At 41.1% G+C, this 23121-nt stretch overlaps 1 protein-coding gene across 5 annotated transcripts in view; it reads left to right on the top strand.

Moving 5' to 3' along the window:
- Positions 1-23121, top strand: part of GRIA3 (glutamate ionotropic receptor AMPA type subunit 3) — a 288759-nt gene that overhangs the window by 243036 nt on the left and 22602 nt on the right. For 4 of the 5 annotated variants that reach the window (XM_013061246.2, XM_013061244.2, XM_013061245.2 and 1 more), the window contains one exon: positions 20907-21154. In XM_013061246.2, coding sequence (XP_012916700.1) covers positions 20907-21154 — 248 coding nt within the window. Of the gene's footprint in view, positions 1-20906; positions 21155-21716; positions 21832-23121 lie in introns of all 5 variants that reach the window. The other variant, XM_013061248.2, reaches the window with a different exon arrangement.

Raw genomic sequence — 23121 nt, 5'->3', positions numbered from 1 at the left:
TGGGTGGGTTAAGGCTCAGTGGGTTAAGCCGCTGCCTTTGGCTCAGGTCATGATCTCAGGGTTCTGGGATCATGCCCCGCATTGGGCTCTCTGCTCAGTGGGGAGCCTGCTTTCCCCCCTCTCTCTGCCTGCCTCTCTGCCTACTTGTGATTTCTGTCAAATAAATAAATAAAATATTTTTTAAAAAGAAAACAATGGAACAGATTGTAGAGATTGCTCAGGAGCTTGAAATCTCCCGCCAGCATGACAGAAGCTACCAGCCCTCCCTCCTTCTCTTACCCTATGTAACCTCTGGGGTCTCAAGGTCTCAAGGGGTCAGAGCTACTGTGTTGGGGGGTTTTACAGATGCTTCAGGCACTGCCAAGGTCTGAAACCCCCAGGTATATGACAGTAGATAGACAAACAGAAAAGCTGGCCTTCACTTGGGGAAGTTCAAGCATTAAAATATCGTTGGAAACTACAGGCAGGAGAAAGGACCTTAAAAAAAGCAGCAATGTCCACAATAGCCAAACTATGGAAAGAACCTAGATGTCCATCAACAGATGAATGGATCAAGAAGATGTGGTATATATACACAATGGAATACTATGCAGCCATCAAAAGAAATGAAATCTTGCCATTTGCAACAACATGGATGGAACTAGAGCGTATCATGCTTAGCGAAATAAGTCAAGCAGAGAAAGACAACTATCATATGATCTCCCTGATATGAGGAAGTGGTGATGCAACATGGAGGCTTAAGTGGGTAGAAGAATAAATGAAACAAGATGGGATTGGGAGGGAGACAAACCATAAGTGACTCTTAATCTCACAAAACAAACTGAGGGTTGCCGGGGGGAGGGGGTTTGGGAGAAGGGGGTGGGATTATGGACATTGGGGAGGGTATGTGATTTGGTGAGTGCTGTGAAGTGTGTAAACCTGGTGATTCACAGACCTGTACCCCTGGGGATAAAAATATATGTTTATAAAAATAAAAAAATTAAAAAAAAAAAAAAAAAAAAAAAAATGAAAAGGGGCAGGATGAGAAATTTCAGCAAGAGTTTTGAACTCTTGGCTATTAACCAAAGCTCTCTCCACTATCACATGACCTCTGGCCTCCCTCCCTCTGGGTCCTTTTGCATGTCTTTTATGATGAGGCAGCTGCGCTGTGTTACTGCTCCTCAGATCCTTCAGGGAGCCTCGTGCCTCAAAGTTCCCAGCCCAGAGGAACTTCGCTGGGTAGACATGAACCCAGTCACTGGGAAGAGCTCAGAATTAGGAGGATATAAATACTATCAGGAAGAGAAGTGTGTATTTTAAAACTGGTCCAGAAGGGAAAGACCCACTTTTCAGCTGGACACAATTTTCTTTTTTTTTTTTTTCTCTTCAAATGATTACTTACATTCTAAGTAGTTAGCATACAGTGCAACACTGGTTTCAGGAGTAGAATTCAGTGATTCATCACTTACATACAACACCCAGTGCACTTCATCACAAGTGCCCCACCTTACTCTCCATTCTCCATCTAGCCCCCGCCTACCTCCCTCCAGCAACCCTCAGTTTGTTCTCTATCCTAAACAGTCTCTTATGGTTTGTTTCCCGTTCTCTTTCTTTTCCCCTGCCCATATGTTCATCTGTTTCGTTTCTTAAATTCCACATTTGAGTGAAATCATGTGGTATTTTTCTTTCTCTGACTACTTATTTTGCTTAGCATGATATCCTCTAGGTTCATCCACATCATTGCATATGGCAAGATTTCATTCTTTTGATGGTTGAGTAATATTCCACTGTGTATATATACCACATCTTCTTCCTTTTTTAAGATTTTATTTATTTATGTATTTATTTGGCAGAGAGACAGAGAGCACAAGTAGGCAGAGCAGCAGGCAGAGGGAGAGGGAGAAGTAGACTTCCTGCCGTGCAGAGAGCCTGATGTGGGGCTCAATCCCAGAAACCCGGGATCATGACCTGAGCCAAAGGGAGACACTTAACGATTGAGCCACCCAGGCGCCCCTATACCACACCTTCTTTATCCAGTCATCAGTCAACAGGCATCTGAGCTCTCTCCATAATTTGGCTGTTGTGGACATTGGTGCTATAAACAGCATTATAAGGGCGCATGTACCCCTTTGAATCAGTATTTTTGTATCCTTTGGGTAACTGCCTAGCAGTGCAATTGCTGGATCATAGTTTCTTCTATTTTTAGCTCTATGAGGACCCTCCATACTTTTTTCCAGAGTAACTGCACCAGTTTGCATTCCCACCAACACTGCAAGAAGGTTCCCCTTTTTCTGCAACCTCACCAACACCTGTTCTTTCCTGTGTGGTTCATTGCAGCCATGCTGACAGGTGTGATGTGGTATCTTATTGTGGTTTTGATTTGTCTCAGAAGCACTTTTCTAATGCACCACTCCCTGTTCCTGACCCCACTCCCTTTTCCAATTTTACCTGCTGGGTCTGGGCATTGGGCCACACACACAATTGCATTTGTTTCTTACAGAGGCATTAGAGAGACCAGAGATTCAACTTTCCCCGCCTAGGAGACTTGGGGAGTGGACAGCCCCAGGTACCCACATGGCAGGGTGAAGCCTCCTAGGAGTAAATGCAAGTGCCTGGTGAAGAGAACTTGAGTTGGACCCCTCCTCCTGATATCTTTAATAAGAAGAGCTTGTGAGGGCTCATCTTTTTAGGAAAGAGAGGTATGGTGGTCGTTTGTAACCACACTGAAGTGCTGGCTCTTTGGACCTTCAAAAAAGAAGAGGAATTGCTGTGTTCTTTTCTTCCTCCCCCCCACCTTTTGCGAATTCTGCATCATCCGTGCCATTCCTGCATGCTATATGAATTAGGGAAATAGGAGTGTGAGGCACTGGGGCAGTAGTAGCAGCATTCTGGTCCCCAAGCAGGAGAGAAATGCTTTCCAGATCAGAGACCAGACGGCCCAGCCTTCATCCACACAATCGGTTAGGGGCCGGTTGGTCAGGTTTCTAGTCAGTGCATGCAGTGGGCATTGCTCACAGTCGTACAGGGTGAAGCTGGTGTGGGGAGATGTTAACAAGGTAGTAGGGTATTCATACCTCAAATTATTTCCAATGCTGATGAGTACTTCATAGGAACCATACCTTCTTTCTACCTTCCATAGGGTGCCACCATCACCATCTCCCAAACAGAAGTGTGTGTGCTGATTATGACAGAGACGAGACCTCAACCCTCCCCCTCACTGAAGAGTGATTTCTCTCCTCTGTGGAGTCCAGATCAGTTTTTGTCCAGCTATTGTCCAATCTTTTTCCCTTCTGTTCCACTGGGACCCATGCTGTTACCACGGATACCTTTTCTGGTGGCCAGTGGCACTTCGGGGATACAGCACAATATCCAGTGTATCAGGACCTCCCACCTCCAATTGCTTTGTGCCAGCTTTTTTGTCTTCCCAGGAAATTATGGGGATTGCCCTCCTGCCAGTCCAGAGATTAACAGGGGCTAGTTAAAACACTTTGTTATCTTGAAAGCCTCCCTTTTCTTCCCAAACCTTTGGTTACACAACACAGCCGGACCCTTCCTTAAGTAATCCGTATATCAGAAAATTCACAGCTGATAAAAACAATAAATAGTAATTACTCACATTAGAAATATAGTCTTCCCTGGAAAATGGAGATCCCCTAGTGCATTTCGATGTTTACAGATCATTAACTGCTTGTCAGAAAAACCTAAGAGGAGGGCTGTCAGAAATAAACATAAAACAGCCCATGCATCGAAAGAGAAATAAAATTTGATTTTCAAAAATGAATCTAATTCATGGCACAGCTTTTTCTAGGAATTCATCTGTTACATGATGGAAGGCATACTCTTATCTAGGCCTAGCAGCACAAACCAGGGAAAGGCAAGTTTGGAGGTGCTGAAAACCTTACTTCCTGAGGTTGAGCCAATCTACATAGATACGGTTACAATATTCCAGAAGTCTGGTAGCTAATCTTGGAGTCTCCCTTACAAACATCAGTTATTTTTTCAATGCTTTGGATCTGTGTCTTCCCAACACTGTACTATATATTCAGCATGCCCCATGTTGCCAAGACTGAAACGATGAGAAACTTAAAAAGTTCTGCATTCCCTGATTTTGTATTTAAATTTGTAACCTTAATGTTGCATTAATGGCCTATTTTGCATATCTGTTTGATTATACCATCTTAAAGATTCATTTAAACCTGGGGAGGACAGCATGACTCCTACCTGCTTCTCATTAATAACATACTTTTCAGTGAGTGGATAATGAATGACCTGGATAGAAATCAGTAGAAATGCAGATTGCCATTAGGTGTAGAAGTGGGGGAGGGAGTCCATTTTTTTCCACCATACTGACAAACAACTTCAAGGCAGAAGGTATTGGAAGCAACCCTCAAAGAGAGATGACTTTCTGGGAGCATTCTTAATTAAATATTCTGTTGTCTTTACATGCAGGACTGTGAAGGAAAAAGCCATCCTAATGAAAATTAAAATTTGCAAATGACAAAAAATCTTGGGTTAAGAGAAAAAAGCTCTCTAATTCTGAGAAAGAAAACCAGATAACTCTCAGTGACAGATTATCCTAATGGACTCTGAAAAACATACACGTCTGCATAGTCTTTAATTTGTTGAGTTCAGTACTGTTAGTGGCACAGTGGTGGGGATGGAGGGTAGGAGGTAGTGAGCTGTAAGCATTTTGGCTGAAACAGGTCTGCCATTGGTTGATCAGTGTTGGAATAGAAAGCAAACAGGAGATTCTTGGAGGAAAATTCCATAATTTTTTTTTTAAGTATTATTGGCTTACTCCACCTGTCTGGAAGAGCACCAGATAATAATGGTCTTGCTTGAGATACAGAGGGCCTGTTTTTCAAGTTACTGTATTTCTTTGGTAATAAGGTACTGGCACCAAAATTGGGACTTAGGGGGAATGAATTTCGAACTAATGGCTCCTAATAAATTATCCCACAGGCCACAACTTTCACAGATACTAGAAAATATATGAAATTTGGAAATGCAACCTGGACTTTCAGGTTCCCTTTACTCTTCTAAATCCCTTAAGATTCAACATGGCTTCCTTCTGCAGTTTGTTGCTTCTTACTGAATAGAGGTGATAACTTTTATCTATCAGAAAGTCAAGTTAAATGAAATAATGGTTTGATTAGGTTTACTCTTTCATATTTTGGTTTTGTTTCTGTTCAATAGTAGCAGTAAATACACAGGTCTGAATGTGAAACAACCTAGTTTTCTAGATTATTATTTAAAAACAACAACAATTTTCCTTCAGCTCATGAATCTGTCTCTATTTCTAATGGGGTTTGATTTACAAACTTGTGGTTTGGCAGCATTCGTTTCAGTGTGGGACTTTTTTTTTAAGATTTTATTTATCTGAGAGTGAGAGAGAACATGAGCAGAGGGAAGGGCAGAGGGAGAAGCAAACTCCCCCACTGAGCGCAGAGCCCGATGTGGAGCCCGATGCGGGGCTCGATCCCAGGACCCTGAGATCATGCCCTGAGCTGAAGTCAGATGCTTAACTGATTGAGCCACCCAGGCACTCCTCAGTGTGCGACTTCTGTTAAGGATTGTTTAGCGTGATCACTGTATGACAGTAACCAAGCCCAATGGCCTTAATATTCAACCTGACTAATTCCCCCAGTCTCACTTCCATATGAAATGCTGGTCCCATACTCCCTTTGGTGACTCAGAAAAGGCAAATTTGCAAGTGTGACCTTAATGTAATTGTAACACAGTTTGAAAATGCTAGGCAAAGGCCTTTGGAATGAGTATTTGACAAAGTTATTTGGAATTTTTAGTGGAAAGCATCTCTGGAGATTCTACCACTTTTAATTTTGATTACACTCAATCCTTCAACCCGTCTGTCAGAGCAGATACTGTTTTTTAAAAAGAGGGGGAAATTGTGAATATTGTCACCTGCCTGCCTACTTCTGTTGGAATTCTTCTCTTAGAAAGGAGACTCCAAGAGAAGGCATCCAAACAACTTAATGTAGCAACTCACAGAGCCAGAAAGACAAAATCAGGCTAAGTGGAAACTTAGGGAACATACTCTTTTTTTTTTTTTTTTGCCACAAATATTCCCTTGTATAATGCTCTGTACTTTTGAAGGAGGGTGTAGTTCTCAGACTGCAGTAACAAGGATATTCTTTCATGGCATACCTAGACCCAGGAGTTCATTTATTTTTCAATTTTATACTAATAGAATAAATTTAAAGGAATCAGTTCTTGTGTATGCCCAAGTGATTTTTGCCTGATGCAACTACTTTAAGGAGGATCCACTTAACTAAGTTTCCTAACTTAGTAACTAAGTGCTTACTATGTTGTCAAGAACTGTGCTAAATTCATTATAATGCAGTCTCTCATTTCATCCTTGCAAGAGCACTGTGAGGTACTACCTATCACTGCCCCCATTTTTCAGATGAGGAAACTGAAATTCAGGAGGTTAAATGATTTGCCCAAAGTCACTCAGCTAATAAGTATCAAAGCCAGTTCTTTATAACTTTAGGACCTATGTTCTTAACCTCTGCTCTATGCACAAAAAAACAAACAAACAAAAAAAAAAAAACAAAAAAACAACTAACTGCACATTTCACCATGGACAGGCCAGCCCCTGGCAGAATAATGGTGACTGGATGGCTTCTTCACAGCATGCATGCTGGCCAAGGCAGAATAAAAACAGGCTGGGATCAAGGGCCTGAGTTTGAAGAATGGGGGTATAAAGAAGTATGTTGATTTATGTTTGTGAGTAGGTATCAAACTAAGTGGCTGACTACTTCTCTAAAGGAAATAAGAGCAAAGTAATAGCCTTATCTGCCCTTTTGCATATGGAGGCCATTGCCTCTGGCCGCCAGTGGTGAAGATTAGTGAAACCTAATCATTTTTTGAAGTCAGCCCCCACATGCCACACTTACCAGAAGGTTCTGTAACTTGAGCTTCCATGCTGCAGAGTTTGTGCCAGGACAAGAAAATGCCAGAAAATCAATTTTCCTGCAGCTTTCACAGTCAGTGTGTTTGCCAGACAAAACCCCAGCCAGCCACTTTTTTAAATCAGCATAGCGCCTTCAGAAATAATACTTACGGGAACACTCCTAACAGCAAGAAGGAAAAGACTTAAATCTAAAACCCAACTGTTCAAAAGTGAGAGCCACCAGAGAAGGTGAGATGTGAATATATTGAAATTGAACATTTTAGGGGCCCTATTTGGACTTAAATATATTCTCTCCTAAGCATCTAATGAATTAGCATTGATCCTAGTCTCTCTCTCAGCAGCATTGACAGCACATAACCTGGCACATAACCTATTCTATTTTCCATCCTTCTTCCCACCTACATCATGCCCTCTGTGTGCTCCTGACTTACCATCCCACAGCACCCCTCTTGCCTGCCCTCCCCAAGTCCTCGCTTGATTCTCCGTCCCTTCCATATTCCTCCAGCACAAATTCTCTAATAAACCAAATCATACAAAGGTGGTGCATATGAATTTTGTTGCCCTCACCTTTGCTATGATAGCATAATATAATTTATTGAGGATTTACCACATTCCAGGCACTGTGCTGGGTGCTTTATATAAATTACCTTATTTCATATTCTATCTCCATTTCAGAGATAATTATTAGAGCATTAGATGAATTTAAGTAATTTGTCTTAGTCAAACAGAAGGCATGATCTGTAAAGGTAGGATTTAGGGCCTTGTGACAAGCTAGTGCAGTATTATATTGGTGCCTTTACCTCAGAGCATACTGCACAGGCTTCAAAACTGAACCAAGGAAGATGAAGGCTATATAAAATCATGTTGAAATGACAGGTCAAAGAAGTAATCCTAAATGAATTCACTGACATTTTGGTCAATGTAGTCACTAGCAATTTCTCCACTGGGAGGCAATGTGTAGTAGTAGGGGGAAAAAATGGGTTTTGGAAGCCAACAGACCTAGATTTGAGCAGTACTTCTGCCACTTGCCATCTATGCAATTATCACCTTACCTCTCTATGCTTTGAAAGACGGTGATAACGAAATTAACAATATAGACTTCCGTGTCAAATGATCTGAGTTAAAATCTCAGCTACTTCATTCAATTATTCATTCAGTTAATATTTATTGAGGACCTTCTATGAGACATCCTTTGTTCTAAACGCTCAAATGAAACTTAGTGGATGAGACAAAAAAAGATAAACAAATATGTAAATAACATATATGTTTTGGCTGGTGTTAAGTGAAATGAACACAAGCAGATAAGGGGAAAACATGTTGGGAAACCTGTTCCATCTCAGCTGATGGAGGAAGGGCCTCTCCATTGAGGTGACATTTGCCCAGAAACCTGAAGGAATCAAGGGGGAAGCCATACAAACATGAGTTGGAGGAGGGTGAGGAGAGATTTGTTCTGGATGCAACGGCATGAGCAAAGGCTCTGACATGGGAAAATGCTTGGTGGGTTTGAGAATGACAACCCACATGACTCAAGTGATGTAAGAGAGGGAAGGAACAGTAAAAGATGAAACAAGACAAACCAGAGCCTGTTATGCTGAGTTTCCTAAACCCTGGTCAGGTCTTTGGATCTTTTTCTGTGTTTGATAAGAAGTCATTTTGAGAGCTTTGAGCAAAGGAAAGACATAATCCAATTTATGCACAAAAGGACCATGCAGACTGCTAGGCAAGGGTAAAAGTTGAGGAGTAGGCAGACCACTTAAGAATTGAGGATGGTGGGGCGCCTGGGTGGCTCAGTGGGTTAAGCCGCTGCCTTCGGCTCAGGTCATGATCTCAGGGTCCTGGGATCAAGTCCCGCATGGGGCTCTCTGCTCAGCAGGGAGCCTGCTTCCCTTCCTCTCTCTCTGCCTGCCTCTCCATCTACTTGTGATTTCTCTCTGTCAAATAAATAAATAAAATCTTAAAAAAAAAAAAGAATTGAGGATGGTCTTTCAGGTGAAAAATTACTGGCTTGGACTGGGGTGAAGATGGTAAGAAGTGGTTGGATTTTGAATATATATAGTGGATATTGAGCTGACAGGGAAAAGAATGTGAGAGCTAAGAAAAAAGTCAAGGATGACTGTGAGGGATTGGCCTGAACAACTGGATGAATTGGATGTTGGCACCATTTCTTCTGATGGAGAACACTGGAGGAGTAGCAAGTGCAGAGAATTGAGAGGTGCAGTTTGGCCATACAAAGTTGGAGATGCCTATGAGATATCCAAGTGGAGATACCACATAGGCAGTTGGAGAATTAGTCCAGAATTTAGAGAGGTCAGGGCTAGAAATCTTACTAGCTCTATCATCTTGAACCAGTAAATGAATCAGTAAATAGTTATCCATTGCCTCATCAATAAAATGGAGATAATGTTTGTTTCACGAAGCCATTTCAAGGACTCACAATAATGTATGTAAAGTATGAGGCACCATTCTTGGTGACCCTAAGTGCTTAATAAATGGCAGCCTTCTGATTGTCAGTATTCACTCCAACAACTGGTGGCTAGCTATTGCAGAATCTTTGTTGATTGTTCCAAACCCAGACTGAATATTAGAATCACCTGGGAAGATTTTTTTTAATTTGTTGGCCCCACTTCAGGCCAATTACATCAGGGTCACAGAAGCAGTGATCAGTAGCTGCCCAGGTATGTATTATTTACAGATAGAAAACAGATGAGCTGGATTTAAGAGAACATCTCTTCGGATTAGTTCCAGCTCACCTTTTGGAAATCTAACTCTCCCCCCAAAAAAACTAAATGGAAAATTTGGGTTCTTCCTGAACAAATTACTTCATTTTTTTATATTGCTCTCTTCCTCCTTAGCATGAAAATAATTCTTGCTCTAAGGACTCAAAGAAACAGCCACTGTGCAAACTCAAAATATTGCAGTTCCAGGATAGACTTTTTTCCCTTTAATAGAAAAATATTTGTTCTTCTCATTTCCTAATCCCTGAATTGTCAGGCTTGGCCTCTGCATTACAATTATAACTGATTCAAGAATAATAAGAGTATTGAACTTCTCTTTTAAATGCCTTAGTTGTAAAAATAAATAAATACATAAAAACACAGCTTGAAAGTGAAATCCAACTGGCCAAGGGTTATAGGCTCTGGATTGCTGAAAATGAAATTTCATTGAAAAATAGAAGTCCAGCAGGCTGAGAGAAGTAACCATAGAAGGTTCAACAGTGACGGCAGGCCTAGAAGCGATCCACTGCTTAGGAGTCAGGGAATTAGAGACTTTGGTTTAGCTAGTAGTTAAAGGGTGTGGCAGTCACACTTTCTCTTTGGCCCATTCTCTGTTCTGAAAATAGATCCTACAATCTAAACGTGAGGGTATATAGTGAGAAAAGTCACCTTTCGATACCTGCACATACCTCTCCCTTAACCAATCAATTGATGTGTTCACCATTGGGCTATCATTCCTCTAGCTGTGCTTTGATCTTTGCTGAAATGCAAGTTCTCCTGCCAGAGGATTCCACTTGAGGCTTTCCCCCATCATTTCTTTGCTCAACTGGGAATGTTTCCAATCCCTTTCTGTGAGCAGGATGGAGTGAGGAGGGCATCTTTTATCTGGCAAGGAAAATAGGGAAGAGTTGGTACAGCCCAGGTTGGAGAATAAAACATTAGAGTATCAGAAACAATAAAAGTTGATTCAGTCTTTCTCGATCACAGCCCTAGTAGTCCATATGTGTATATTTTCATTCTTAGAATAAAGGGGGGAAAATAATTTGTTGATTTCTGGTTTAAAAAGTGAGGACCTCATGTGGGTTAAGAGTAAGACATCTTAGTCTTCAATCTCATATTTTACGGAGGGAATAATAGAAATATCATACCATTTGACGCCATGCTAAAGCATAGGCACCATTCCGAGCAGAATTTATGTGTACTTGGTCCAGCCCTAGAGTATAATTTGCAACCATCATTTAACCTACCTCGACAGTGTACTGTTGGAGAGCACGGAATCTGGAGGCTGCATGAGTGAGTTCTCAGCTCCATCACTTGCTATCTGGACAGCCTTAGGCATGTTACTTAACTTCTCTGTGCCTCTGTCTGTGCACTTTTAAAATGGTGTAATAATATAAACTGTTTCAAAAAGTTATTGTGAGAATTACATGAGCTAACACAAGTAAAACATCTAAAACAGAGTCTGGAAGTATGGGCTCAATTAAATGTTAATTACTGTTGTTTTGCCCATTTAGTCACAGCTCCATCAAAACCTATACAGCAGGGTTTCTCAGCTGTGGTACTATGGACATTTCAGGCCAGGTCGTTGGTTGTTGGGGTGTCTTGTTCATTGTAGGATATTTAGCAACATCTCCGGCTTCTATCCAGGTAGCACTCCTCTCTCAAAGTTGTAATAACAAAAAGAAATCTCCATACATTGCCATGTCTTTTGGGAGGCAAAATCATTGCTGATTTGAGAGTCACGGGGTGGAGGATACTGGGTCCCTTCCTCTATTACCCCAGAATAGGATAATAGGATCTTAGAACCATTTTCTCCAAATATTTGTTGACTCCAGCTTTCAAAGTCATACAGCCACCAATGCTGGAATGCTCTTAGTATAACTTGGCAAGAGAAGCAGAAGATAAATCAGAATATTGATCTGAATTTGCATGCTAGGAAGGGACACTAGAAAGGTCACTGGAAACTGATCTGGATTGTCACCTGCACCTTTGGAGAAGAGACATCTGAAACCCCTTTGAGGTGGAAGGAAACCTGCCCCTGGATTTGAGAGCACAGTGTGAAAATGTTAGTTAGGCAAAAGCACTTGGAATGAGTACCTGACACTTGAGGGAAAATTCAATGTCTGGGAAAAAGGTGACCTCCAATTCCACTGAAGTTGTCTAAAAGCCCAACCCCAAAATAATTCAGACAGGATCCTAATGCACCAATAGAAAAACTAAGAATAGAAACTAGTATTTCTTTCCCCTTCTTCCCCCTTGGCTTGCACCTGTAATACATCGTCACATAGCAGTTGCTGACTGAGAAAGAGGAAACTGACAAGCAGGACTTATCTGAATGCTTAGAAATGTGTGAGCCTGAAATGGAGGAAAGAAAGACAATGAAATTGAGGTCTGGGTCATGCTTTAGAAATGAAGTAATTTCCTGTGTGCCTTGCTCCAAGTCAAGATGGAAACCATTGCCTTTGCTTTAGGGAAAGAAAGTGTAAAATTCAATGATTCCTTTTTCCAAATGCACCTCACTGGAGCGTCTGGCTTCTTCAAAGCAGATGTGGAAGAAAACCATGTGTCAGGTGCATTTGGCAAGCCAGATGTGCTACTCTTCTTCTGCTCCAAATTGCTCTGATCCTGTCACATGGTGAGGCATGAACACTAGGGGCTGGTAGCAGGGTTACAGTGAGTGAGAGGAATATTCACTGATTCCAGTACCTTAATGGAAAATGATTGGGGTTAATTGACAGTTTATCCTGAATTTAAAAAAAAAAAGGCTTGAACAAGAAATTAAAAACATCTTTGAAGATGAATTGCTTTCCTTTACCAAGAAAAGTATTGTCAGTGTCAGAGCCGACAAGGCTGGGCTTATCGTGGGAAAACAATCTGTAACCATGCGTTCCATGGACTCAAAGGGTATCACAGGCTTGGAGGGCATCTTGGCTTTGGTCCTCATTAGCTACGTCACCTGGAGCAAGTTATGGAACAGGGGGCAACTCCTGAATTTCTGTATCAGAAGCCCAGCAGGGTGGCATTCTGGTTGGGACTCATCTGGAGGCTATTCATTGCCAGTGCTGCGTTACCCAGACTTGTTTGTCGTGACTCTGTGCTGAACTGATGGAACATGCTCATTGTGACACCGCTTGGCCTTGGCTTCAGCCCTGCACTTACCCTCTCTCACTCTTGATTCCCTCATCTATAAAACAGGGATTCATCCTTCCATTCCACAGCTATTTATTGAGAACCTCTGCATGTCAGACACTGTTCTAGGTGCTGAAGATGAAGCAACGAACATGCAAATCCTGCTGCTTCTACCACACCAAGTTGCCCTGGAAGTTACATAGCATGGCGTGTATAAAATCACTTTGGCAACCTGAAGGTCTTACGAGAATAGGAAGTTTAAAGAAATTCAACTGTCTCCTGCTTCTGGTTATGATGAATCTAAGGCATCTCTGAATAAGAAAGAGAAATGCTTGAAAGATTATGTGATGAGCAACACTCTTGCCCCAAAAATCTCCCCTTCGTAGGCCTAACCCAAGTGCTTGAAACTTCCAGTCAGAGTCACCATGCAAAGAACTTCTGTAGACCTGAGACTTATAACCATATTAAAGCATTGAGAATGCGTCCCCTCCATCCAGGCTTTGCTTTCCCCCCAGTCCTCCCACCAGGACACAAAAGCACCTGTCCTCTTCCAAAGCTAGCAACCAATAAGAAAGGCAGAGTGGCACCTGGGTGGCTCAGTGGGTTAAGCAGCTGCCTTTGGCTCAGGTCATGATCCCAGGGTCCTGGGATGGAGCCCTACATTGGGCTCCCTGCTCAGTGGGGAATCTGCTTCTCCCTCTCCCTCTCTCTGCCTGTGGCTCTGCATACTTGTACTCTCTCTCTTTGTCAAATAAATAAATAAAATCTTAAAAAAATAAAAGGAAGGCAGAGAAGAGAGGGAGGAAAGAGGAGGTCAGGAGCTCTCCAGAGCCGTCATGGCATCAGCTTCCTTTCTTCCAGTGCCTTGCCTCACAAGGATCACCTGTTCATATCCCAGTATTTGAGAAACACAATGACACAACAGGGAGGGCACAGGAGGTACACAGGAGTCCTGTAGTGCTCAGTCCAGGTAGACAGCTACCAAAGTCACCTTTTTGAATTTGTACCAGCTAGCAGTGCCCTGCCCCAAACATTTATTACAAGTCGATATTTCAGGGCACCTGGGTTAAGCATCTAGCTCTTGGTTGCGGCTCAGGTCATGATGATCTCAGGGTTATGGGAGCAAGCCATACACTGGGCTCCACATTCAGCATGGAGTCTGTTTGTGAGTCTCTCTCTCCCTCTCCCTCTCCCTCTGCCCCTCCCCTCACTCTCGCTTTCTCTCTCTCTCTCTCAAATACATAAAATGAATAAATAAAATGAATAAATACATAAATGAATCTTTTTAAAAAGTAGAAATTTTGGAGGATATGCTAAGTAATTTGGAAGAAAATGCAGATTATAGTTTTTAATGATGTTTTAACTAAAGGTACAATCTAGAGAAGAAATTAACCAAATTGTTAAGCAATAAATAATCTACAATAAAAGTAGAAAAGCCAAACTGAGTGAGGGTAAGACATTTTTGTTTGGAACATGCCATTTTCCCTTTCGTTAGTAGCCTGTTTGCAGGGCTGGCTTTTTCCAGCTCCTGAATATCACCTTTTACAATGCCAAGAAACTCACTCATTTTTGGGGACACAAATCCCCTATTCAAATAAAAATTATCCCTTTTTTAAGGGTAACAGAAACCCTTGGGGCTGTTTGCTTAAAGATTTTATTTTAAATAATTTAAGAAAGCATTTGAAAGAGAGAGAGAGAGAAAGAAAGAGAACATGAGTGGGGGAGGGACAGAGGGAGAGGGAGAATCCCAAACAGACTCCATGTTGAATGTGGAGCTCAACGCAGACCTCAAGCCCAAAATCCTGAGATCACAACCTGAGCCAAAGTCAAGAATCAGACACTTAACCAACCGAGCCACCCAGGCACCCCAAGGGTAACAGAAACCCTTGTAATATCAGTGAACATCTCCATGAGAACCAAGACTACTGATGCCAGAGAAGGGGGACAAAATGGATCTTTGAGTAAAGGAGACAGTGAAATTGGGGGAGAGAGGTAGAGACTGAGAACCCAGCCTCTCTGTGAACTAGCAGATTATGCAAGCCTCTGTTTACAATCATGTTTCCAATGTATTAGTCTGTTTTGTTAATGCAGCTAATTCTCAACTATCAACATATCAAAAAATTCCTGTTGAATCCTGTCAAAATGATAAATTGTGCTCATGTCCAGATATTGAGAAGAGACTGTGTCATTGTCATTTGTGTTAGTGCCCTATATCGAGCATATTATCATCAATTCTGGGGGCCACGTTTTAGGAGACACTCTGAAAAATATGGGAGGGGAATGACAGGAATTCATGTCATAAGGGTAATAAATGAAGGCCTTACAATGTTTGGCCTGTAAAAGAGATCATTAACAGGTGACATGGTGGTGGTCATCTTCAGGCTGTTCGCCATATGGAAAAGAGCATATTTATTCTGTATTGTCACAGAGTACAGAATTAGGACAGTAGGTAGAACCGCAATTGTAATAGTCATTCATTCCAAGGATATATAGTGAGAGTTTCCTACATGCCAGGTATTGTGTTAATCGCTGGGAATGCAGAGACAAAAAAATAAAAAGAGAGAGAGAGATAGAGAGAGATATCATCCCTACTCCCAAGGTTCTCAGATTGTGCTGGAGATGACCACTACAAAGCAATATAGCCAGTGCTACCTACAATGGAGAAACAGAAGCAGAAAGGATAGACTACCCAATTCAAGCAGAAAGCATAGGACTAGAGGGTAGAGAGACTCTCATGAAGAATGTCAGCTCAACAAAAAGAATTTTCCATCAACATGAACTGTTACAAACTATGAGCCTCTTCTGGGCTCAGGAGTGCCTTACTACCATAGATATTTGAGCAGAGAAGCCATTGCTGCATTGGGTGAGGGGCAGGACCAGATGGTTTTTCAGGTCTCTTCTATTTCTTAAAGCCTGTCTCTCTACTGATTCCAATGGGATGTTCTGTTGACCAAGTGGACATTCTAATTTAACTCTTAGGGAGGCAGAAAACGTCATTCACCAGGTCTCCCCAGTAGCAGTGTTCTGGTTAATGAGGATTTTAATGTATAAACCTCAACTAAACTACCAAACATAAATTCTAAAGGAAAATTGGCCATTCTACTCATTTTTCTTCCAACAAATTTTTTAAATCCAAATAAATGGTAACAACTTTTATTGATGGCAGACCCTGAGCATTTACCAGGAATATAACTGAAGACCCAAATACATGAGTAAAGCTTAAACATATCATTCCCTCCATGAAATGAAGAAATGATTCTGTGACTATGAGACTAAAGTAATTGATAAAGTTATTAAATTGATAAAGTTATTAAATTCTACCACTAAAACAAATTAAACTCTCTGTTCTCACCATTGCCTGTGTGCACTGTTATGAGATGCATTTATTAACCATGCAATTTTTCCCAAGAATCCCTTGAAGTAGGCACCTTAAAAAAATTATCCTATTTGATGGATGAGGGACATAGGGGCTTAGAAAATTTATACACACAGCAAGTGGGATTCATACCCAAGCAATGTGACTCCACACTGTCAACCACTGCACTATACAGTTACCTTGTATTACCTGGGTCTCCAGAGGAATAATATACACAGCGATGAGGAGCAACCAGCACCACTGCAAAGACATACTAAGTCTTAGTAGCAGGCTAAGTGCAGTTACTGACCACTTATTTCCACGCATCAACCTCACTGGGCCCAAGATTCAAATTTCCATTCAAGAAAAATGCAAAGTTCTCCATATGGTTGACCTTCATGATTTATTACAAATAGTTGAAACAGTGACTGTTGAATCCATGAATGCTAGAGCTGTGTTCTATCTGCTGCTTTGGCTTAATCTACTCCTCCTCCATTCATGAATTTCTCCTTTTGGATCTCATGTGCTGATTATCTAGTAGTGCTAAGAAAATTTCGCATGGCCTCTCTGCATATCCTTTGTTCATTCCTTCTTCGGAACAATATAGTACTCTGTGGGACGAAATAAATGAATTGTGGTGGGTTTGAGAAAAATGAACTTGCTATTACACATCCTGCCCATAATTTTTTTAACTTATCCCAGATGATTGAGCTAAGATTCAATTCCTTTTATTGCCTTCTTATTTCAGCCAAAATAAGACAGACACCAAAAAAAAAAAAAAAAAAAATGCTAGTGATTTTTTTTTTCTTATTTTTGGTCTTAATGTTAGACTGTCTCTTAAGTACTAGTTAGGAAGACAAATGTTTCAGCTTAATTTTTCTCACTTATGAGCTATTGCTTTTTCCCTTTCTTAACCTAGTTCAGAATTTAGTCATCAACCAGGACCCAGTCATTTCTACCACTACCTTTTCATTTACTCCATTCATTAATATCTACTGCATGTACACCACACACATTTAAAGTGCCCACTTCAAGCACTGCCATTTATTTTCTTAGAAATGCATCATTACCTAAAGGAATAAACCTTTTAACCTGTATCAGCAGTCAAAGAGCTGAAGCAAATGATGAAGTAAATGAATCCAAATTATAGTGCATTCAGATCAGAATTCGCAAACCCCTTTGCCCTTGCCTTATAAATTTATATTTGGAAGCCACAGCCTATTTACAAATAGCATAAGAAACAAATTGGTCTATCCCTCCTCCCCCCTTTCATTCAGGTTTGACCGGGCGAGATGAACACAAAATACTGCTTTGCAACTGCACAGAGATACACACCAACTACAGTGTTATCTCTAATACAAAACAAAAAACAAAAAACAAAAAACTGGAAATGACCTAAAAGTCCTTCAATAGGAGATTGGGTAGATAAAGTATGGTATAGCCATAGATTAAAATGCTCTGCAGCTATCACAAAGGAGATGTGTTTATTCTCATAAAAATATAAAGAGATGCAAGGGAATGATAAAGACCAAATTCAGTGTAATGGTTACTTTTGGTCTGGAGGAAGGTATGCAGTTGGGGAGGAGAATATAGTCAGACTTCATAATGTTTTGTTGAGTTTTGTGGCAGGTACAAGGTGCTCTTACATTATTTTTTAAATCTTTCAGTGCATCTGAATTATTTATCGTTTTTAAAAAATTTTTTGAGCCACTGATAAAATTCCTACTGAGATAAAATTCAATCATTGAGACTACAATTCATTGTGATGTTTAGAAACTGCTTTATGTGCTAGGTGAGGATATGGAATGAGCATAAATGTTGATGGGTGAGATTTCAATCTGATTATTAGGGGAGAGTTACTGGTGTGGACAAAAAAGGCAGACCACATGGCAAAAAACAAAAACAAAACAAAACAGATTACAAAGCTTATATCCTGACTGGTTCAGCTGGAAATTGGACCCAATGATCTTGAGAGTAACTTCAGTTCTAGAATTCTTCAGTGCTCTAAAACTGGTAGCCATTTTTCACCAACTTTCCAATATCTTTGACCAACAATCTAGATATCACCCTGATCAGACTAAGCTTCAGTTATTAAGCAAATATATCTTGAACGTCTACTATGTGCATTGTGCTGGCTGCCAACAGGGCTACCAGGCTGAATCAGGCATGGACTTTGTCTTCAATAACACCCAGCAATGTAAGACAGTCACATAGCCAACTCTCCAAAATGCATTCCAGTAAGTTCTGTAGCAAAAGTATGAGCAAAAGTGCTTTCAGAGCACCAGAAAGCACTTCTGTGGGGCCAGGAGAGAGTCAGGAAAAGATTTCGCAGAAAACACGATATTTGCTTTGGACCTTGTAAGATGATTAGGGATAATTCAGGCAGAAACAAAAGCATAACCAAAGGCATAAGACATGAACTTGTGCAGCCTATTTCGTGAATAGTGAGTAGTCCAATGGGACTAGCTCATAGGAGAGTGTAGTTTAAGATCATAAAGCCTCTTGAATATCATACATAAGAGTCTGAAGTTTGTCCTGTAGGGTTTAGGGAACTATCAGGAGAGTTTAAAGAATGATCAGATTTACATTTTGGAAGGATCACTAAAGGATAAATTGAAGAGAGAGATGAAGCTGAGAGAGCAATTAGAAAGCAATGTAGTCCAGACCCAAAAAATGATGGGAACCTGCTCTAGGGCAATGGTAATGAGGGTGGAAAGAAGACAAAAGGACAGATCCTACATTTCTGTGTAAGAATAAACATGGCATAAGGAGAGGCTGAGGAAGGAGTCGAAACCAAACTTTCTAGCTTGAATGTTAGGTGGTTTACTGATAGAATTTAGGAGAACCAGGCTTTAAAAGAAAGATAGTAAGTTTGATTTGGAAATGTTCAATCTCAAAGTGGCTATAGGACCATAAGGTGGAAATGTCTATCTCCCCCAAAACATATCTTGAATTCAATCTCTTCTTTCTACTTCCATTTCTCCCAACCTAGTTAAAGCCACCACATCTGTGCCCTGGACTACTAGAATAGCCCCCTAACCAGTCCCCTTGCTTCCACTCTGGCCCACCTTAGAGTGGGTTTTCCATACAGCAGCCAGAGTAATGCTTTAAAAAGTTAAATTGGATTTTATCACGGCTCTCCTCAAAATTCTTCAATAGTTTCTAATCAGAATAAATCCAAACTTTTACTCTGACCTCTGATTATCCTTCTAAATTCATTTCCTACCATTCTTTCGCTCATTTTTTTTGCTCATTTGGCTTCAGCCATTTTGGCTTTTTTTTTTTCCTGTTCTTTTTGCAAACCAGATATGGAAACCATATTTTCAATCTCAGTGAACAGTTTCAGTGGCTCAGTGAGGGCCTCAGTGGGGGTTTTGATTGCCATAAACACTTTCCATGGGGATAGCTCTGGGAGCTCTGGCCCTCTGGAATTATTTAAGCAGGCCTCAAGAATGTAACTGGTCAAAATCCAGAAGAGATCAACTAAACTAACGATTAAAAAAAAAAAAAAACTGAGATTGGGGCCAGGAAAGCCCATAAAAGGACACTTGATGTCATGGCATAGGTTTCTAGTTTCTACCATGCGACCTAGGACCTAGCTCCCAAATCAGTTGGAAGTCATGGGGTTGTTGAGATCACACTTCCTTTATATTCTCCGGAATGCCTAACATAGAGCCAAAAGCATTTAGTACATGTTCTAAGGACCACCTGAATTGAGATGAAATTTAATGACATTAAATTCAAAATCCAAAATGGTAAAGATGAGGGAAACTTGGCTTGGCAGGAAAAACTAACAGATTGAGTTTGGCCTCCACCTTCACACCCGCAATAGAGTGCTTTAGATGTAGCAGGTGCTCAAGAAATATTTGTTAAAAGGATGGATGAAAGGCTAAATACACTAATGAAAACCCAGGCAGCGTTGTGCTAGAAAATAATGTTCCAATGACAAGAAGCAAAGCATGTGTCTTTCCATTCTGTCCTTGTCAGATATCTGGAGTACCACGTCTATCTCTAGGCAATTTAATTGAAGAGAGGAATTGCCAGTTAGAATCCTATGGGAGATAGACCTAAATTGTGAACGTTCTGGAAATAGTTTTAGACTTCAGTGGAGTTTGACCAGATGAAAAGATGAAGAGAGGGTATACTAAAACAACAGCCTTGCAGCATTTGGAGGGCTATCATGCAGAAGGAGGGACAGGATTGCTTTGCATAGCTCTAGCAGATAGTGCTAAAGGCTGGAAGTTACTGAGAAACAAATTTCAGCTCAGAATAAGAAAGTACTTTCTTACAGTAATTGATGCCCTGTGCTGGAATGGGCTCACTAAAATGGTTGTACACTTCCCTCCGATGGCATTTTTTTTTTTCAGGCAGGTGAAGGGTAATCACAGAACAGAATATTGTAGGGGATATTTCTGAATGGAGAGGAAGATTGAACCAAGAAAGTATTTTTCAAACTAGATTGCAAACCCATTAGTGGGACCATGAAATCAAATCAGTGGGTCCTGACTGGTGGTTTGTTTTGGGGTTGTTTTTTTTTTGTTTTTTTGTTTTTTTTTCCAGTGAATTAGAATAGGATAGAATATCTCAGAGAGCACGACACATTGCAAGGACGAGTGTGGTTTTGAGAAACCTATTTTGGAACCATGCTTACAGAGGTATGCACATACCTACCGGGTCACATGTGGCTGAGCTTTCTTCCTGGAGACGGCCATCAAGCATGTTCAGAAACCACTGCGCCAACACCTTTTCCAATGTTAGTATCTGGCAACTCTAAGAACCCTTCTCTCTGTTGCAGAGGTCCAAAATCGCTGTCTATGAGAAAATGTGGTCTTACATGAAATCAGCAGAGCCATCTGTGTTTACCAAAACAACAGCAGATGGAGTGGCCCGAGTACGGAAGTCCAAAGGAAAGTTCGCCTTCCTGCTGGAGTCAACCATGAATGAGTACATTGAGCAGAGAAAACCGTGTGATACCATGAAAGTTGGTGGAAATCTGGATTCCAAAGGCTATGGTGTGGCAACCCCTAAAGGCTCAGCATTAAGGTGGGTGGAATAATATAACAATATCCGTGTTGTTATAGTATTCCACCTACCCTGATGCATTTTGTTGTCATTTTCTTTCTTGTGGATTTTGAGGTAACTTTTAAAAGTTTAAAACCTACACTATTCCATGGAGTTAAATAAGACGGTAAATTATGGTTTCATCGATTTAATGCATCCATTTTTTTTTAATGTTCTCTCTCTGTGTTGTCCTCTCTGACTGTTTGTTGCTGTTTTAATTTTACAGTTCAACGGCTTTTTCAATTTAAATGGTAAAAGCCAAGTTATGGTGCCATATGTGACGAATGTTAATTGCATGGATGTGGTGTTCTTGTTACTTTTTTTCTCAAAGACAATTTCCCCATCCCGCACACTTCAGTTTTGAGCAAATGTTATCCTCCATGCCACCTTCCAATATTTAACCCTGTATTTGCTGTACAGACATTTTTATAGCTCCACGTTCTGTGAAATTTAGCCAATTTGTCCTCTTGTGCTCCTTTTTATACGTTAACGATTTCCTAAGCATTTGTGCATTTTCTTACAAGTTATGTTTTATCGTTTCAAGAAATGCTGTTAACCTGGCAGTATTAAAACTGAATGAGCAAGGCCTCTTGGACAAATTGAAAAACAAATGGTGGTACGACAAAGGAGAGTGCGGCAGCGGGGGCGGTGACTCCAAGGTCAGCCTCAATGTCACCACAACCGGGTACCCTTAGTGACGAGTAATCGGCAAGACTGTTATCTTATTATTGAGGAGAGAGCACAAGACTCACACATAAGGTGGAATGACCAGGTTATTCCCCTGCCTGGCAGCTTTGGGAACCAGAAAGACTCGAGGGCACTGCCCATATTTTTGATCTAACTTGGGTCCCTTCTTAAACTCCCAGACAGAGGCTCCCCCTCCACACCCCTCCCCTTCCCCTCACACGACAGACTGGTTGCCTTATGAAGGCTACGGTGTGGGTTTCAATGGCCTAGGCTTTCAAGAGCCCCAGGCTTGCCTTAAGACTATCCCCGCCTGCCTCACATGAGTGGTATGAGAAATCAAATCTATCTACTAAGAAGTCAGGTTACAGCTTTTTTTTTCCCCCTAAGGCATGACGGTTGCTCACAGAGGTTGGTTGGTTGGTTGGTTGGTTGATTAGAATTGGCTTCTTCAGTTATGTGTATGAGTGATGAGATGTTTTTCTTGGTATGTGATGGCCCGCTTAAGCTGGCCCCGCTTAACTTGAAAGCCAAAGGACAAGCTCGGTTTCAAGTTAAATGGGGTCTTTCTTCAACAGGCCACCCCATATACAAACTTGGCAGAGACATGTTGTATATTTAAACAAGTGCGTCGCCTAATTGTGATACTCCATGTGTATAAATCCCTGATTTGGCTTCTCGTCAGCCATGTTCTTGGTTCAGGTAGGTCTAATTGTTATCCAGGCTGCCTTCACGGGAAAATCCATCATACTTGGCATTCCTTTGGCTGCACAATGCTCTTCAGGGCTAGAAAGAATGAAACAAATAGCCTTCATCCAAGAAACAAGAAATAGGGGCAAGCTCAGAAGCCATGATACCAAGTAATGGAAGGACACATTGGGTAAGTACAAGAGAGGACCTGAAAACAGAATCCTCCATGACCCAAAGAGTATGTGAATTATATTGAAGCATGTAAGATCAACTCTTGTACAACCAAGATACCATGGGCATCTTAAGGTGAAGAACAGTGTTTCCCATATACAGGCCAACAGACAGGCAAGCCAACCCTTTTCTCCTTCAGAGACAATGGTTACACCTCTGCTCTTCTCTCTCTCTCTCCATTCCTCAGGATCCTGATGGAAAAATTAGTTGGCCAGTCTGCACTTATAATATGGGTTTGGAAACACTGATACAGAGCACTTTCAAAGAGATAAATTCAAATACAACTTCCTCCAGCACATAATCTTACCAGGCATTGGCGAGGTCTTTTACTGTAAAACCTTGAT

Source organism: Mustela putorius, unplaced genomic scaffold, assembly GCF_011764305.1.
Source record: "Mustela putorius furo isolate JIRA1106 unplaced genomic scaffold, ASM1176430v1.1 tig00003901_pilon_pilon_pilon, whole genome shotgun sequence".
NCBI classification, from domain to species: Eukaryota; Metazoa; Chordata; class Mammalia; order Carnivora; family Mustelidae; genus Mustela; species Mustela putorius.
This window is presented reverse-complemented; position numbering and strand designations above follow the sequence as displayed.